Source organism: Neolamprologus brichardi, chromosome 7 (assembly GCF_056152115.1).
Source record: "Neolamprologus brichardi isolate AB-2024 chromosome 7, ASM5615211v1, whole genome shotgun sequence".
In the NCBI taxonomy this organism is placed as follows: domain Eukaryota; kingdom Metazoa; phylum Chordata; class Actinopteri; order Cichliformes; family Cichlidae; genus Neolamprologus; species Neolamprologus brichardi.
The window spans coordinates 53,916,873-53,935,288 of NC_142110.1; the positions used below are offsets into that span (position 1 = coordinate 53,916,873).

Sequence of the window (18,416 nt, forward strand, 5' to 3'; positions counted from 1 at the left end):
AGAAGTGATCCAACCAGCATCAGAAAGGACACTTGTGATTGGTTAGAAGAGTTGCACACCCCGGCCCCTACCCCTATCTACAGTCCACCCTTTTTAAACTTCGGTGAAACACTTACCTGTTTCACTCAGGGCATTAGGTCTCAGTCCCACGCCTGACAGCAAGATGTCTGACAAAGGAGCTTTTGATACCAATGTGCAGACCCTCACCAGGTTTGTTCTGGAGGAAGGCAGAAAGGCCCAAGGAACAGGCGAACTGACAAACCTGCTCAACTCCATCTGCACAGCTGTCAAAGCCATTTCCACTGCTGTCAGAAAGGCTGGGATTGCTAACCTGTGAGTACTACATTCTTTTTTTATTCACACTCTGAAAGGTAGCAAAAAACACCCCAGATGCTTCTGAATATTCAGGAAGTTTTCACCGTTTAGCCCTGCAACCAGTGGTTATTTATTTTTCTTACTGAATATACTGTACAGTTTAATTATCTTCTGATATTTGGCTTTAGTGTAGCTACATGCACTGCAGCATGCAATCCAAGCAGTTTTAACTTAACCCCAGGCCAAAGGTAAACCTTGCACACAGTGTGCACAAATCCACCTGGGGCAGAGGACAAGCAGATAATAGATTATAATAGAATATTGTTATCATATTTATTTTATTGAGTTCTTAAATAGCTACAGAGTGAATAGTTTGTATTTGTGCTTTGAAGATATGGCATTGCTGGGAGCACCAACGTGACAGGGGACCAAGTAAAGAAGCTGGATGTCCTGTCCAATGACCTAGTCATCAACATGATCAAGTCTTCCTTCACCTCCTGTGTGCTGGTCTCAGAAGAAGATGAGAAGGCCATCATTGTGGAACCGGACAACAGCGTATGTGGACTCACACCTATAGATGTATATTTATGTCTGAATAGGTCTAATGTGTGTTATTTTACTTTGAGAATAAAAAAAAATCCTCTTCTCACCTGACAGGGAAAATACATTGTTTGCTTTGATCCACTCGATGGCTCCTCCAACATCGACTGTCTTGTCTCCATAGGAACAATATTCGCCATCTACAAAAAGGTCAGTGATGCTGGTAGTGCATGCAGATTCCAAGCACATCGGCTTGTTGTTGTTCAACACTGTAGAGCGGTGTCCCGATCAGCCCTGAGTGAACTAACAACAATTCGAATGACATTTATCTTTGCAGAGAAATAATTGGTCACCAGAGAATTAAATGTACTCAGTATGCTGACATACCATAAACATAACAGCCAATTCAGTACCAGATCAACACACATTGCTGTCCCAGGGTTAACTGAGAACTAAATAACAAGAGGGAATATGTTTATACCGCTGCCAGTAAGGTGTCTTTGTCCTTACCTGTCCTAGCAATATGTGAAAGCCTGTGGTTCCAATAATAACTTTAAAGTTTTTGATATCTTTCCACATAGACCACAGATGGGGAGCCATCTGAGCAGGATGCTCTGCAGCCAGGAAGAAACATTGTAGCAGCTGGTTATGCCCTGTACGGCAGTGCCACCATGATGGTCTTGTCCACTGGTCAGGGAGTCAACTGTTTCATGCTCGACCCTGTAAGTTAATAGATCTTGTCAAAACTGTCACCTGACTGTATATAAGACAGTAGTGATTTTTTATTTTTTTATTTTTTTGGGGGGGGGGGGGGGGGGGAGACTAATAATATCATTAATGTGGATTTTTCTCTGCATTTTTTTCTCTGTTCTCCAGGCAATTGGCGAGTTCATCTTGGTGGACCAAGATGTGAAGATAAAGAAAAAGGGAAAAATCTACAGTCTGAATGAAGGATATGCACAACACTTCTATCCAGATGTGACCGAGTACCTACAAAAGAAGAAATTCCCAAAGGTAAATCCAATCAAATAAATAAATGAGAATCCTAATGTGGAATTGACCACCATAAAGGTCGATCTCTAATGCTGCATTGAGGAGTAATATGAAGTTAATCTAAGCATAACTTCTACATTTATTTGTTTTCAGGATGGCTCTGCCCCATATGGCAGTCGATATATTGGATCAATGGTGGCAGATGTTCATCGTACTTTGGTGTACGGAGGAATCTTTTTATATCCCGCTAATGTCAAGAGCCCCAAGGGCAAGGTGAGGAAGTGGAGCTTCTAGAAATGGTCATTTAAAAAATAAAAGAGGAAGATTTTCTGATACCTCATATTCTTATCATGTCACTACTGTTTTGTTTTGCTTTTCAGCTGAGGCTGCTTTATGAATGCAACCCCATGGCCTTCATCATAGAGCAGGCAGGAGGCATGGCCACTACTGGAGCCATGAACGTTTTAGACATCAAGCCCACGAGTATCCACCAGAGAGTACCCGTGGTCCTGGGATCCCCTGATGATGTGCAGGAATACATTGCCATCTACAAAAACCACAACAAATGAGGTACTTGTGTGATTTTGCTTTGTGTACTTATGAAAGGATGTAACATGTAGGACAATAACTACATTTTTTTCCCAATTTTAGCAGGTCAAATGTGGTGGTGAGCAGCCTAAATCAGCAATGACAACACAATCCAGAGGCTCAGTCAGCACATTCACTGCATTTTTCTCGGTCGCTCTGTTGCACTGATGAAGAAACCAGGGGCTTCAGTGGATCTATGAACTCGTACTGTGCTGATTCTGTCCTGTTAAAGGGTGTTATTTGTGGAGCGTTACCCTGTATTTTTTAAATAAAAACAAAATGGTTTTCCACGTTCTTCTTACTGAGTTTCCAAAGTCCAGTATGTGCATATGGGTTGTTAGGTATGTCTTCATGTAAAAACAACATTTTTTCCTATAGGGACAAAGGTCACATTTCAGATCTGAAAGAGAAAGAACTGCTGAATCCCACACACAGCCTCAAATATGATAACGTTATCAGTTTACTGAACAAGCCCAATATTCTGGAGTGGACACTTACACATATTTACATGAGAAAGAAGTCCAGTACATCAAGATTTTTGCTTAAAAATGTGCTCAGTGATGGTAGCATGGGCAGAGCGTGCTCTTTTTCACGCTCTCCACCCAGGTTTGCGTAACCATGCTAGGAATGCAAGCAGTCTGCTTCTTTATGAGCTCTGACTTTTCCTGAATTTGAGCAGCTTGTGTCATTTATACATAAGAACAATGGTTTCCTTTGATACCACTGCTAAAAATGCTAAGCAATCAACCCATTTCATTACATCTTAACTCTAACTAATGGAACTTTAAAACTGAAGTCCAGACTTTCCAGGAAAAGGAAAATTATCCAATTACTTCCCAGCTGTCTAAATACCTATAAATCAGTGAGGAGAGGAGTTGATCAAATGTTTAAACAAACCAAAGCAAAAATACAGACGAGAAATTTAAGATAAATCATTCTGGAAGAGACCACTCCTGTGACGATAGAAATGTTCCATCTTAGGATAAAGGTTATCAGAAGAACTTTCAGTTTAAAAAAAGATTACTTGTGAAGAAAGTTTTTAATGAGGTTTTCTGGACTAATTTGGGATCTTTTTGATGTCACTGATTACTTGCTGCTGGCACCAGGTTGGAGTCCCTTTTAGCTTCAGAACTGCCTTCATTCTTTGTGGCATACATTTATTGTATTGAGATCCAACAGAGCATATTAGACTCTGAAGACCACTTCAGTAGAGTGAACTCACTGTCGTGTTCAAGAAAGCAGATGATTTGAGCTTTCTCACATGTATACTCTTACTGGAACTCAAGTCATTAGAAGATGGGTGCACTTTGTTCATAAAGGAATGGGTATGTTTAGCAACAATACTCATGGAGGCTGTGATGTTTAAACCTCAGATGATCCTTAAAAATCCTGACCCTTTTTAGCCGAAGGACAAAAAATGGCAACTTCCCAGAAATGCTGTAAAAATATCACACAGTAATATTTTTCCACTTTAAATGACACAGTCATTTTAAAACTACTTCAGCCTGAAATATAAATATCAAATATTAATTATAGTTTGTGGACTCCAGCTGAGGTGGAGCAGCGGCTGCAAATGGACACACCGTGGTCTTTGCAAGTAAGCGTCCCAGAAGGTGCTGCCAGGTCTTTTCTTTTTCATCCGTGCAAAAGTCACACTGCCCTTACATTGGCTGAAGAAAGGGGCTTGCAGCAGCACCCTGCAGATTTGAATTGATTCATTTTTTGACCTGTAGACACAGTCCAAAATGAGCATCCTTACATAAGCCTGCAGTTCCTCTGTGTCCACATGAGCCTCTAAGTGTTTCCCATCCAGGTTTGCCTTGGCCAGGATTTCATCCATCGGCAGCAGTGCATAGCTGGTGGTTACGTGTGTAGGGCCCAGAATCAAACCTCTGGCTGCTGGGACGTAGCGCTGCAGTCTTTGTGGGAGACCAAAATATGCTAATGACCAAAATATAGAGATGTGTCAGAGTTGGATTCCAGCTGATCTCTTTCTTCATCATCACACTCATAGTGCACGATCATTTCCAGAGCCTCCTGTGTGCTGTAGTCTTGCCATCTCCAAAATGAGTGCATGAGTGCACTACTGCTCATTACCAAAATAAAGTCCAATTTTGTTTTGGTTCTTGCTGCTGAGATATCTTTGAAGCTCTGAAAGGTTGTTTTTTAAATTATTGAATTAGTTTATAACACAGACTGTGGCCTTTTAAGAGAAAAGACTCAAAGGTTGATGTTGCACACACACACACACACACACACACACACACACACACACACACACACACACACACACACACTTCGAATGGAATGTTTGAATGTAAAAAATAGTGCCACCTGGTGGAAAAATCCCCAAAAATTAGATTGAAGGCCAGTAGTCCAAAATAAAATCTTAACATAAAGAAATGCATTAGTTGATGTCAAAATAAACGTGGGATCAAAAATTGTATTTTGAAATATTTTTGGCCTTAGGATAAAATGTGGCGGTTTTTGCGTAGCTTAGAGATATGCCACAAAAAATAATAAAAAATAACAATATCCTCTGGGAAATACCAGATATATTCATTCAGCACAACCAAAATAGCCTGAAAATAAACAAACAGAATGGCACAAAATATCCCCAGGATCCCTAACCCCCAGGTTAAATGGTGTTCAGTTAGTCCATTATTGTAGGGTCTACCTTACAACATAAAGCACCTTGAGGCAACCGATGTTGAGACCCAGGTTAGCTGTTTGTCCCGGTTTCCCCTTTTTACGCTGAGCTAAAGTAACTGGCCACTGGCACTGACCTCAAATGAAAACTTCTGTTTTAAAAAGTGAGCTTTAGCAATGAATGGGGAAGAATTTGACACATTTGAACAGGTTTCCTCTCTTTATGCTAAGCTAAGTTACCTAGCTTCTAGCTCCAGCTAGCAGAGGCACACTTGAGAACAACAGCAGTCTGTACAGACCCTTCCATTATTCATCCATAATGCTGAGCACGTTTCATTTCTTTCAGCCTTTGTGGTTCTTTGCTTACTCCTGATGATCTTTGGCAGCAGCAACATGCTGACAGGCTTCAGCAGTGCCAGAAATCTTTGAGCTTTGCCACAGCACTAATGAGCCATAAAGACTCACAGAGAAAAACAAAAAGATCCAGCAGAAAATGCCTCATTCAATCAATCAAGTTTATTTAGAAAAGCAGTCACTGCTATGTGTAGAACAACAGCGACTACAAAGTCAGCATATACAGGCTGAATTATAGCCTACAGTAGCTTCCATCACGGAAAATAAAAATAAGCATGTCTGGAATACATCTGAATGAACTGAACACTGTCGCAACACAATAATAACACGGTTGCGTGCATCGATGGCTGCTTATGTCACTTGGAAATTTACTGTGAAGTCTAAAGCTCCCCTGAGAGCATAATGGAATTATTATTACTTAAATTAAAAAATAAATAAGATGTGAGAAAATTGTATGTGACTCATAAAAGCTAACTGTTGTCAACTTAAAGCAGATGTTTGATCAGAAGCTGAAGGCCCGGTGCTTTTGAAGGAGCTCTTTTGTATACAGAATGCAGAATAATTTATGTAGCCCTAGTATGCTGGGTGGAATCCATACTGTCTGCTTTTCTCTGAAATCTAAACCACTTCCTTTTTAATGTGCGTTTGTCAGTGTCAGCATTCAAGGGCCTCGGTGCCCATGAGACCGCCTAACACTTACACATTTCAGGCACTCTTGTTTATTTCAATTTTGTTCAGACTGTGTATGATTATAGGTTACAGAGTCAATATTTAGATTCTGCAGGAAAAGCAAAACTCAGCCTGTTCATTTTCCCCTGGCTACTGTGTGTGTGTGTGTGTGTGTGTGTGTGTGTGTGTGTGTGTGTGTGTGTGTGTGTGTGTGTGTGTGCGTACTGTTTGTGTTCGCTCATGTATAACACAAGATAACAGTCTTATTTAGTCTGAATGATTAGAGTATGTTTGGAACAAGTATTTAAAATGTGTGAATTACTGTGTTTTAAAGAAATTTGTTTCCCAAAAAAGAGCTATCAGACAAAAAAAAATACCACATTAACAGATTGTTGAAACAGCAATGTTAGAAGAAAATTTAAATTTAAATCAGGTGTCACTGACATTTCTGATTTCAATTTTTTTTTCCCGTTAGATTTTTTTTAGATCTTTTTCCCTCCTTAACCACAGCGGGCCACTAGCTGCCGTCTGCTTTTGGAGTCACTTCACTATCTGACTGACATCCAGCCTATGTCCAGACAGGCTCTGTTTATCTTACACTCTGATGAAGAGTGCTATAGTTGTGTGTCCGTGGTGCATCTGCGGTGCTGACAGCTTACTCAATAAAATCAACATCCTTCCCCCTCAATCCCACATCAGTTTTGCTTGTGCCGACAATCACAAAAACAGCAGCTTCTCCAGTTTATGTCCCTGCAGAGTAGCATGACCAGAGTGAAGCAATGATAGCTACTCTATCCAGTCAGAAATGCACAGGACTGACTGGTTGTAATCAAATGTGGTCCACAGATGAGAAAAAAATTAAGATAAAGCACTTGCATCGATAAAGTAGGGTTTATCTTTAGATCTTAGCATGCTAAAACAGCACACTACTGACCTTTTGTAATAGTTTTTGAAATATTATTTCCATCTGGTTGTGCAACACAAAGAAAGAAAACATAAAAGCGTTTTAAAACTTCTTCCATGATGCTAGATATTAGACCTGCCATCTGACTGGCAAAGCTTTTCTCTGCACAGTGACAGCACACAGACCCAGAGAGCCCATGTTTAAATTAAACAAACTCTGTGTTCCCAGACCACCCTGACTGGAGCTGTCACTGCAAATACTTAATCACCCATCCAGTAAGAATCCATATTTGTACCCAGTACTTCATTCATCAAATACTTTGTTTTCTTGGAGTTTCCATGGTCACTACACATGAGACCCCATTTCATGTTCCCACATCTAAAAGCCAAAAGCTTCAGTCTGACATCCGAGTGACTGTAGTACAATAAAATACCCACTCCGGTAATCCACCCAAAGCTTTTTTTTTTTGTAACTATTGCTTTTCTCTTGTGTAAGCTGCCAGAAAATGTTTTGGCCACTATTTCACTAGGAAATATTAATGCTCATGAGCACAGCATGACCAAAAACACATAAGAGATATAGAGTATATACATAATGACTACTTAATGGCAGGAAAATAGTTGACATGGATCAGTACATCAGGAAAAAACATTATCCTGCTTGCTTGTCCTTGAAATGATTCTGCAGAAAGGTTGGTGTCTCTTTTTTTTATTATTTGAGGTGGTTCAAATTGAGTACCAAGGTCTTTTGCAGCATTTGTATACAGAAGCAGAAAAAAGAGTCTCCACAAATGCTCGTGATTTATTCTGTGGTGTCATGGATGAGGACAATTGAGCCAGACCACCACCAGTGCTGCGCCTTAAAAAGGGTGGTGTGTTTGGATTAAAGGCATGCATGTGGTTACTGTCACTGAAGATAGCCTCATCTGAGCTCTGACCACAACGTCTTCATTAACTGGAGTCTGTATTTCTTCTCCTTGTAGGGTTAGTATGTATTGTAACAAAAATAATTGTACATTTTTAGATGTTTTTGTATGTCTCACTGTCCTAACACTTATTGTGCATGTCTTGGTCTACACCATATAAAACTTTGTCAAATTGAGTTGTACAACAGAAACTGCTGACACTCAGCAGGATCTCAGAAACCAGCCAGTATATATTTACTATGTCTAGCCCCAGCGTTCCAAAAATACTCTGCCAGAATCTTCTGGGAACAATGGCCCATGCCACTCATACAGTGTCTTTAATTCTGAACATCATTGTGATTACTCAGGCAAATGTTAGGATAGGCCACATCTTGTCTTCGGTCTCCTGAAACAGCAGCTACGCCTGAAAGACTGAGTTTAAACGTGCCTGTCACTGGCAAGATGCCAGATGGAAAGGCTTACATGTACAGAATCAAAACTGGCTGTTCTGCATCCTTCTCACAGCCCGGCAGAATTCACGACTTCTTTTTAATTTGTGAGAGTTGTCGGCTTCTGGATCAGCTCCTCCATTGAAGGCTGCTGGTGACATCGACTACGTATCGTGGTGTTGCTGAGACGGTCACAGAGGGACACTCGGAGAATCTGATGCAAACAGCACATTCGGAAGACCTCGAGCTTGTTGAGGTCATGCTTGAGAATGAAACAGGTCTCAGATCCATAGAGAAGAATGGGCAATACCAGTGTGCGGTACAGGTGGATTTTGGTGATGAGAGTGGTGAGGGTGTCTTCTTCCAGATGCACCATCGGAGGGAGGCGAAAGCCGCCGCTTGACCGACTCTTGAGTGCATTTCCGTCATTGATGCCACTTTGTGATGGCAAAATGAGTGTCTACTGCTCTATCTGAAGCTTAACTCTCTGTTCCAATCAGTTTAAGAGGGCCCATTTGATTTCTTCCAAAATTGTCAAGAGGAACACAGAACACAAGTCTTTTGTAATGTTGGCGCACTCCCTGTGTGTGTTCCATAAAGCAAGCCAAAGGAATTTTTAAAGTCTTGCTGATGGGAAACCAGAACAGCAAAACAAATCTGTTATTCCTCACATCACACACCAGGATGACCTGCGTTTGAACTTGTAGTTTTGTTCTCGTCTTTGAGTTCAAAGTCAGTCAAATCTTTTTTCCTGCTGTGGTGCACCGCTTCCCACACAGGGGTGCAATAAATCACAGAAATGTGGTACGATCCTAAAAAATATCTGGTGTGATAAGAACAGGGGGTGTGCTGGAGTCTGGACAATATGAAAAGAGAAACAATATTCTGCAAGCATATATATCAACATGCCTACATATATAAAACTATCTACAATCATGCAGACAGGTCTGTGAGTACACAGAGTAGGCATTGCAATGGGTTTCTCTAATGCTAATTCATTATGTTAGGATGAAATCTAGTACAAGTTTACCAACAGAATCATCTTGGGCCCCCAGTCCCCCAGGCAGTCATCCGTCTTTGTGTATTCCCCAACTGGTTGGAAATTTGCTGTGAAATCTATTGCTAAAGTCCCATTCACTCAGGGGTAGAGAATTTTGAAGGTTGACTTTGGCAGTCAGCTAGAAATCATAGCAATGACAAGGAGCCTTTTGGTGCAATACCTTTTATGTGAATGATTTCACATGGTGACAGCCAGTAACCTCCAGCAACTGCTTGCAAAAAGGGTTGGGGAGTAGACCTTTTTTTCTAGTAACCGGAGACTGACAAGCGGTTGCTGACCAGTTTCTAGGCCTACATGACTGAGAGCTTTGATAAGCAAAAATTAAATTTGTTTCAATTCAAATATGTGTACACGGTGCAAAATCATATCAACAGTTGTCACAAGGCACTTTATATTGTACAGTAAAGACCTTAAAATAATGAAGAGAAAACCCCAGCAATCAGACAAAGCCCCATGAGCAAGCACTGGAAAGGAAAAACTCCCTTAATATCAACAACTAACTAACTAACTAACTAAGAGGTCTTTGATTATAATTAACAACAAGTTTCTAAAAATGACTGAAATTCATTTATTTAACGTTCATGGTCGCCCTTCCTGGTCAGAAATGTGAGGTCAAATCAAACCTCCATTAAACCTCCGCTCTCTCTTATGGCCAGCAGGGGTAACTCTCCTTGTGAAAAGAAGTTGAAATGTACAAAAGTCAATGATCAAATCTTTCTGCTTTTAACTTGATTTATTGCCTCTCTGAGCATATTCCTAGTGAAATCATGGTTCTACTTACTATTTTCAGGTCTTCTTCATTAGAGCAGGATTTTTTATTTTGTACATTGTGGTTGTATTTAAACTTAAAAAATGATAAAGCAGAGTATGCTTACATCTGTGGTTCCCCTGTGATTGACAAGTTGCTGCTATATGGGTGTGTAGTGTACATGGCTTCTCAGTGAGATACACCCAATGTTTTTTTTCCCACCTCTTTCTCCAAGGAGGGCTGTAGATTATTTTGCTAACCTTTTTCAGTATGAATCCCAGTTCATATCAAAGTTAATAATGGGAGGTTCTGGGACCAGCGTTAGGTGTTTGCTTGACTCTTGGACACATACAGTCAAGTCCAGTTTCAAAGCAGTAGGCCAAAACTAGTGTGTGACATAATGGTGACTGTGTCCATAAATTTTGTTTACATTCTATGGGTGACAGAAAAGGCAGGAAGTAATCAAAGTTAAGATTAATTTAACATAACCCAGAATTCTTCAACAAAATTAGCCTAAAAACAAGACTTTCAATCCTTTAATCCTCTGGGAACCATCGTTTTCATGGCACTGGATCCAAAGTTCTTATAATATCTCTGATACTATGCCACAATCGTTGGGTTTTTTTTTTTGGTTTCTTTCATTGTGTGCCGACCTTGTTCCCATTCTGTTAGCAAAGCTAAAATTACTGCGATCCCTGAGATGTGATCCCTCTCGTGTAATCTTGCAGATGCAGACCTGCAAAACCAAATGACTTGCTGTGTTTTCACCCTAATTTGAGATGACACTTATACTGCATATGCATGTAAAACTATCCACCATCAAGACGAAGCTGTTTTCTTGTTTTCACAAAACTGTATAATTCCTGTCTTTTGTGTAAGAACCTCTGAATGCAGCGTATATGAGACAGACATCTGAGAACTTTCCAGAGGCAGAGCAAAAATGAAAAAATGTTGGCAGCAAAACATTTGGCAGCTTCTTAATACTGACTCCTTTTCTGCCCCCCACTTCTCTTGCTGCCTCTCTCAGGACTTGGAAGCACTTGAATACAAAGTCCAGTTAATTGTTCTGGCAGTTCAGCTTGTGTGTAATGACTTCTGACAGCAGTGGAGACAAACTGAGGAACATGTCTGTCTCTGCATGTGTATTTACAAATCTACTCTGGGGAACCGCATTCCAGTTCTGGAAACACTATTACATACAAATCCCCCTGAACTACTGCATGTCCAGGATCTGGGGATACTCGTTTGAAATAAAATGAACAGAATGAAAAGTAGGACAAGACCATGCAAGACGCTGGCCTTGTATTTCCATCAGAGCAACGTGAGAAGTTTTGGTATAAAAGCAGAAAATGTAAGTGATCTATTGGAGTAATTTAGGAGGTACAGTTTGGGGGAGAGCATTTGCCTCGTCCATCATACAGAGCGGCTGGCTCCACTGAATCTGGCTGTTGTTCCTAACTGGCTGTAATCCAACACGAATGGGAGTTGGGTTCTGCTGTGCATTATGAACTCCTTTTAAAGAAGTGAAACACAAGTGTGATCAGGCTTTTTTCTTGAATTTACGCTCAAAAAACCATTTGTAGCAGCTTTGTATTTCTGAGAACTTTGAACATAAGGAACAAACAAACAAACACATAGAGTATTGTTGGTCTGCAGCATTTCGATTTCTGCTAAGGGCCGTGTTTTGCCTAAGCAGTCCTGGATGATGTCAGTTTCTTTGTAGTTAATGGGAATCCTTGAGCAGTTCACCATTTGAGCTTTCTCTAACCTCCACTTTGATGTTGCTCTAAATTGAGTCTGTAGTCAGCCTGTTGCTCTGGAATGCCAGCTGGATGAGGCTGAAGGAGGGTGTTTGGGTTGTTTGGCTAAGAAACTATTCTGCACTTGTCTTGACTCCTTTCCTAATCTCTCTAATTGGAATCGGGGGGTCCAAGAATCGAGAGCTGCCAGATCTTTGTGGTCATCGTTTGGTGAAGTGACGAGGTCAGACGTGGCTTCTTTCCCTACACTTTGTTCTCCTGGTCCCCAACAGATCTATTCTCTTCTTATTTGTGGAGCCTGCACGCTTAATGTTTGTTTACATTGCATGTGCCTGCAGTTTTTAATCCCTCTTTTTCCTTGCTAAGTGTTATTGTTAGGAAATAGGAAATACCCTTTACCAAATGGTAAAGAACTAGATTTTGCACAGCTACTTGCTTACACTTGCACAGGATGGACTGTTGAAACAAAAAGAGCCATATCTAATTTTTTTCTTTTACTTTTTTTGCTGTGGAGGCATCTGGTACTTTCCCAGCTTCATATGTGGAAACCATAGCTCTAAAATCTCTGAGCTGTAATGTTATTACTAATGCGTGTGAATGTGTTAGTACAGAACTCTTGGGTATGGTGTATCATATGGACTCCATGCTAGTTTTATGATGGAAAGTGTAAGACAGGAGCGCTGCATGTGTTTTAGCAGCTGTTGTTGATGCCTGCAGGGAGGCTGCAGAACTCCGATGTTTTCCAAAGACATTCTGCTTCATTGTACCCAAGTCTCATTGCAGGGATGAGCAATTTTGAATGACTGTGAATTATGCATGTTTTAAATTCTAATTTGTGCAAAGCAAGACATTGGTACAGAATAATAATAATAACTGCAACGTGTGGTGTCCTAAAACACAAATGGGCAAATATTTACCTTTATAAGAATTTTCACTAGAGGTGGATCCAAACATGAATAGTATCGATACCAACTCTGGTATCAGATAGATACTAGCGCGATAGTATCTATACTTTGTTTCTATTGTCCAAGATTGATCTCTATTTAAATCACGACAGGCTGATCTTCCCTAAGAAGGCTGTCTTTATAGTTTAAAACTCAGAACGTATTTACTTTGTATCATTCCAAAATTTGCAGTATTGCACAGCACTCATTTCATCACAATGAGATGACAAACGTGTAAAAGTTTCCTACACATACATCAATTACGGTCTTCAGCGGTCTGCGTCACGACCGCGTGTGACGAGCAAATCATAACAGTTTATCGGACCAATGGGACGCGGTCCCTGCGGAACCTAGTCACCCCACAACTACACAGCCCGCATTTCAAAGCGGTTGCAGCTGGAGTGGATGTGGATTAATAGTGAAAAGAGTGACTTTAGGATCGAGTGTTCCCAGTTGCATGTGGAATAAACAAGCTGTGGGTCTTTCTTTTTTCTTTTCTTTTTTCCCCTTGTAAACTTCACCAAAACCTTTTTTTGTGAACGACAGATGCAAACGTGAGGCCGCTAGAGAGGAACCGCACGGACGGAAGAGGGGGAAAGTGGAACTTTGTTATGGATTTTGGAACTTTTAGGATCTTAACGTGATGCGCTTGTTGTGCCTACTTTGTGGCGCACCGCTAACTTCAGGTCACCGACTTGTGACGTGATCTAAAATCATCAGGGAGTAGCTCTCTGAACTGTTGATGCGACAGGATGGAGTAACGCTTTTCTAAGATTCATTCTCGGAGGAAATGGGAAGTCGTGCCACATTGATGGAGCGAACAGCGGTTTTTATATACGGCGTGTTGATCGTAATCCTCGGTCTCTGTGTCGGATCTCCCAACCACAACCACCGACTGGTCTGCTGGAAAGCCATCCTGAAGTGTCATGCAGAGCCAGAGTGCCAATACGCCTACAATCAATACATCTATGCCTGCGCGTCTGTTTTGAGCGGGGAACGCAAAAAGTGCCCCAGTCACTGCGTGTCCTCTTTGATTCAGCTCAATTCAACCCGGAGCGGCCCGGCTCTGGAGGACTGCGACTGCGCCCAGGACCCGAACTGCAGAAACACCAAACGGACCATCGAGCCGTGCCTGCCGCGGACTAGCACCATGGGCTGCACCGAGGCCCGGCTGCAGTGTGAAATGGACCCGCACTGCAGCTCTGCCATGGGGGATTATTTATATCACTGCCGCAAACTTTTCGGTGGAGAAAGGTGCTCAGATGCTTGTCGCAAAGTGATAGCCAACATGCGTTCCATACCTAAAGCGCAGCAGTTGGACACCTGTGTGTGCGACGGCCCCGAAAGGAACATATGTGAGTACATCAAAGTCAGCATGAAAACTTTCTGCTCCGACTCCAGTGACAGGTACGCGGGAAGCGGCTTCTCAGACTCCGAGGAGGACACTGAGAATGATTATATGGATCTGGAGGATGAGCCATATGTGGAAAACTCAAGTGACACCGCACATTTTCAGACTGCTGTGTTCAATACTCTGACTACCATTCTGGTTTTAGCCAAAATGATCTGAAAAGAGTGGGAAAAGTTGCCTACTCTCGGGGACAGTTAAACCAGACAGGAGCCTAACCCGTGGGAATGGACACCAGAAACAGAGACCAAACTAAAAATTTGTGTTCTTCTAATCAGAACATTCTATTTTAAAACTCAACCAAAACCTTCTACTTCATGTCTACAACAATGTATTTAAAAACAAGGCTTATGACGTTTGTCAGTCACTGTTGTGGATCAGATAGTAGTTATATTTCAATTACACATAAAAAAAAAACATCTTATACTTTTAAAGGAAGCTATTTTTGTATGTTGGTATACATAAATTAGTATATAGTATATTGTAAAAAAAAAAAATTGTCTAAATATTTGTTTGGGTGTTATATATAGAGAGTGAACATGAGATTTTGCACTGTATCTAAAAGAAAGTCCTGTACTGCATTATCACCACAGAGGAAGGAAATGTGCTTCATTAAAATCCAAAACAAAAAAAAGAAAGCATTTATGCCTCAAGGTCATTTTTATTCACAAGCAAGACTGTGAAAGCTCTACAACACTTTCACTTAAAAAAAAAAAAAAAAACCAAAAGTTGATTAAAACCACTAAAATGTGTTTAAATCCCAAGGCGGATAATGAATCTGTGTAAAGAATCTCTTGACCTTGAAAACATGGTGTTTGCTTAAGGTATAAAGTGTTAATTCCAAACTCAAACAGACTGCAGAAGGCCAAAACCCTCCTCCTTGGGATTTGTGGAGAAGTATTCTGTCGGTTTGTTTATTTTCACCCCGTGTGTTTGTCCAAAGTCTTAACAAAGGCACACTGATTATAAGACAACATGTCTGTGTTTGGGTGAATGAAGATATTAAGTGCCCATTATGAACACAGACCTTTGAATGTACATGCACATTAAATAAATAGCATTTTTAAAACTATTTTTGTCTTTGGACTTCTGTGTGTATTTCTCTAGTATATAGAATAGAATAATCCTTTAATTGTCCCACAAGGGGAAATTTGGGTGTAACAGCAGCAAGAAAGACACATGTACAAACAAACAGTACACAAGACACAGATCAGAAACATATACAATTTTTACACATTTACATCAAGGACAATGGTTACCAAAAACAGAGTACCGTACCGTTATTAAATTGAATAAAATTAAATACAGATAAGAGTTATAGTGCGAATCGGTTGATATAATAGTGCAAGTTACAGCGCTGATGTAAACAATGTTTGTTGGGAGCCGTTCTGATTGCATAAAAGCATAGTTTTGGCGTTGTGTGTATTCATCAGAGGAGAATGCTGAAGTGGTTTATTCACAGTATTTTGTTTTATTTTATAACATAAAATAACACAATTTATGGTTTTCATTCTTCAATGTTGCAAGTAATCATTTCATTCATTCGTTGGTCTGCATTTACACCACTGGTATTTTTTTGCTATTAAAACCATACCTGAGTTGCAATATTAAGTGTCAGTACCTCTCAGCAAAATCTAGAGCTAACTTAACCCAGATTAAAAGGTCAGTGGTATCATAATAACCTGTAAAAATCCATATCCTGTACTGTGTTGCAATGATGTTGCCAAGAGTCATTGAATTGTTTGTGACAACTATGTTTAATCAGTGATAGCAGTGACACATGCTGTCTGTCTACATGCCTGTGACTCATGCAATGAGTCAGTCAGCTCAGTATACCGAAACAGCCAGTGTCCCGTCCTTCTGGTGTTTTGAAACCAATAATGGCAGCCATTTTGCTTTTAAAGAAAACGAGATGGGCCCATTGATGAAAGAAAAGTCAAGTGGCACCTCTATTATGCAGAGACAACCCCCCCCCCCCCCCCCCCCCCCAACCCCCAACACACACACACACACACACAATGGTGCTCTGGCACAATACGAGCTGCACTTCATTCACTCTGTCCTAGTGTTTGGGAGTGGGGGGAGCACGAAGAGGCAGCTACCTCAGAAGAAGAGAGAGGGGTTATGTGAGAGAGTTTAGCTTAATGGCTCAGTCTAATTCCTGCTGACGCTCTGTTAACAGTTCTTCATCTGTTTTGGTTTACTTATAAATAAGTATATAGAAGTATATAGTCATTGTCTCCAACTTCTATCAGAGGCTGGGAGGATAAATTCCTTCAGTTTTGTACACTGACTACACTGTGGAAATCATCAGCTGTTAATTGATAGCTGTAAACAGAACAACCCAAATAATAAATCCTAGAAAGGTCGTAACTGTTAAAAAAAAAAAAAAAGTTATACAGAAGGGGCCTTTCTGGGTCTTTGTTATGAAAAGAAAAAGGCTGGTACTGGCACTTTAAGAGAGCAGGCCTCCAATCCAACCATTAATAATTGTAATGCCTTTTTATTATTGTTTGGGATAATGAAGGGATGAGAGTCATACGGGGGCCCCTGACAATACATTGCCCTGAAATGTTTTCAATTAACTTTTGGTACCAAAGAAAAATGGGAAAGTAGTGTTTCATTCCCTGTGCTGAAACAGAAAAGAGTCAACAGGGGCTTTTTTTCGTGCACGGAGCACAACCTCATTAAAATTGCCTCATCATAACTCAAACTGTTGCTCGGCCATCCTCCCCTCTGGCCCACCTCAAATCATTCGACCTCTAGAATATGCCGTGTCAAAGCAGACAGGCACATTTTTATTACTTTTATTGTTTACTTTGCAGACAATATTCAGGCAGTCCACGGTCGTTCATATGCAACTTCTTATCATTTTGTTATTTTTATGCTTCAAATGTTATTGGCTAAAAAGAAAAAAAGAACATCTAAACTATGAAATATATTATTTGAATTCAACGTATTTGGCCCAATCCCGTGGTTTATTTTGATGTCCCAACCTGTTTCTTAGCTCAGTGGCAATAAAATAAGTCATTTCCTGTTACAGTACCACTGGACTTCTAAAGCAGCTCAGTCGCCAGCCTGACTTTTTTCTGCTGAGCTTATTTGGATACTCGCAGTCTTGGAGAACTGCTTTAATTCAATTATGCTCTAGTTTGCTTGAGGTGAACCCACAGAAATGAAGTTAAAAGGGACGAAACAAAGAAAGTAAGAAAGTAAAGAAAGAAAAAGAAGTTTCGAGGGCAACAAGTTGTTATGTATAAGAAAGCCAAAGGTGGAATAAACAGAGGTAAACAAAAAGGAAAAGGTAAGCAAAAGCAGCAGAAACTACCACTGTTCTCCCTTTTATTTTGAAATCCATGCAGACTCTCAAACAGTGAGCGAGGCATCTTACTTGGTTAGACATTAGACATCCCTTCAGTCTCATTAAACACATGTAAATGATTAATCTGAAAAAGGATAATAATAACTAGAACCATTTGTTGTAGCTCTGTAAGATCAAAGTTTACACCTGCAAAAAATCAACATGTTCAGTTTGAGTATTAATGTAGCATAACCCTAAACTATAGATCGCATAGCAGCAACAGATTTGGGAGAATCTATTGTAGCAAAGGATAGTTTCATTTTTTGTGAATTGCATACAAATTGCCAAAAAGTGACAATAAAACTCAAATGAAATTACTTGAATTTATTGATTTATATTTTGTGGGAGGATGATTGTGTGATTTCACAGTTTCTAAATGCCTCTTTAGATATGGGCAAGCCTTTAGCTGTGATCAAAAGTAAACAAACTTACTGCAACAACAATGTAAAGTGAATAAACCCCAGTGACCCACAACAAGAAGAGGTTACGAGATGAGCCTGAGGAAGGGAGTACCCGAAGCTTTAGAGAGGTTGGGAAGGTGGAGGAGGGGGTTGATTTATGATTCAGGGTTAATGGGGGAAGGGACTGGACTGGGAGAGGGCGTTGAATGTCAGGGGTTTTCTAGCCTCTCTGAATTATGATGCAAAGAGGGAATATTTATTCAACCAATCAGATCAGGTTCTCGTGGATAGCCGGAGAGGAATTGTCCTTTGGTTCTCTCCCCCCGGTTCCCTCCTGCAGTCCTGCTGAAGAGCAAGTTCTCAAGGAGT

General features: G+C 40.5%; 2 protein-coding genes across 3 annotated transcripts; both read left to right on the plus strand.

The window, feature by feature from the left end:
* The first annotated feature begins 95 nt into the window (after positions 1-95).
* On the plus strand, positions 96-2,737 carry fbp1b (fructose-1,6-bisphosphatase 1b). Of its 2 annotated transcripts, none has more exons than XM_006796858.3 (8): positions 96-333; positions 708-870; positions 973-1,065; positions 1,437-1,577; positions 1,732-1,869; positions 2,002-2,121; positions 2,229-2,418; positions 2,503-2,737. In XM_006796858.3, the coding sequence occupies exons 1-7, from the start codon at positions 164-166 to the stop codon at positions 2,415-2,417; spliced, it is 1,014 nt and encodes a 337-aa protein (XP_006796921.1). In that variant the 5' UTR covers positions 96-163; the 3' UTR covers position 2,418; positions 2,503-2,737. The 2 variants fall into 2 exon arrangements, with proteins under 2 accessions (XP_006796921.1, XP_006796920.1); XM_006796857.3 differs by having other exon boundaries at positions 97-333; positions 2,500-2,737.
* A 10,517-nt stretch (positions 2,738-13,254) lies between these two features.
* On the plus strand, positions 13,255-15,335 carry gas1b (growth arrest-specific 1b). The gene has a single exon (XM_006796859.3). It carries the CDS (start codon positions 13,668-13,670, stop codon positions 14,445-14,447), a length of 780 nt encoding a protein of 259 aa, XP_006796922.2. The 5' UTR covers positions 13,255-13,667; the 3' UTR covers positions 14,448-15,335.
* Positions 15,336-18,416: the final 3,081 nt, after the last annotated feature.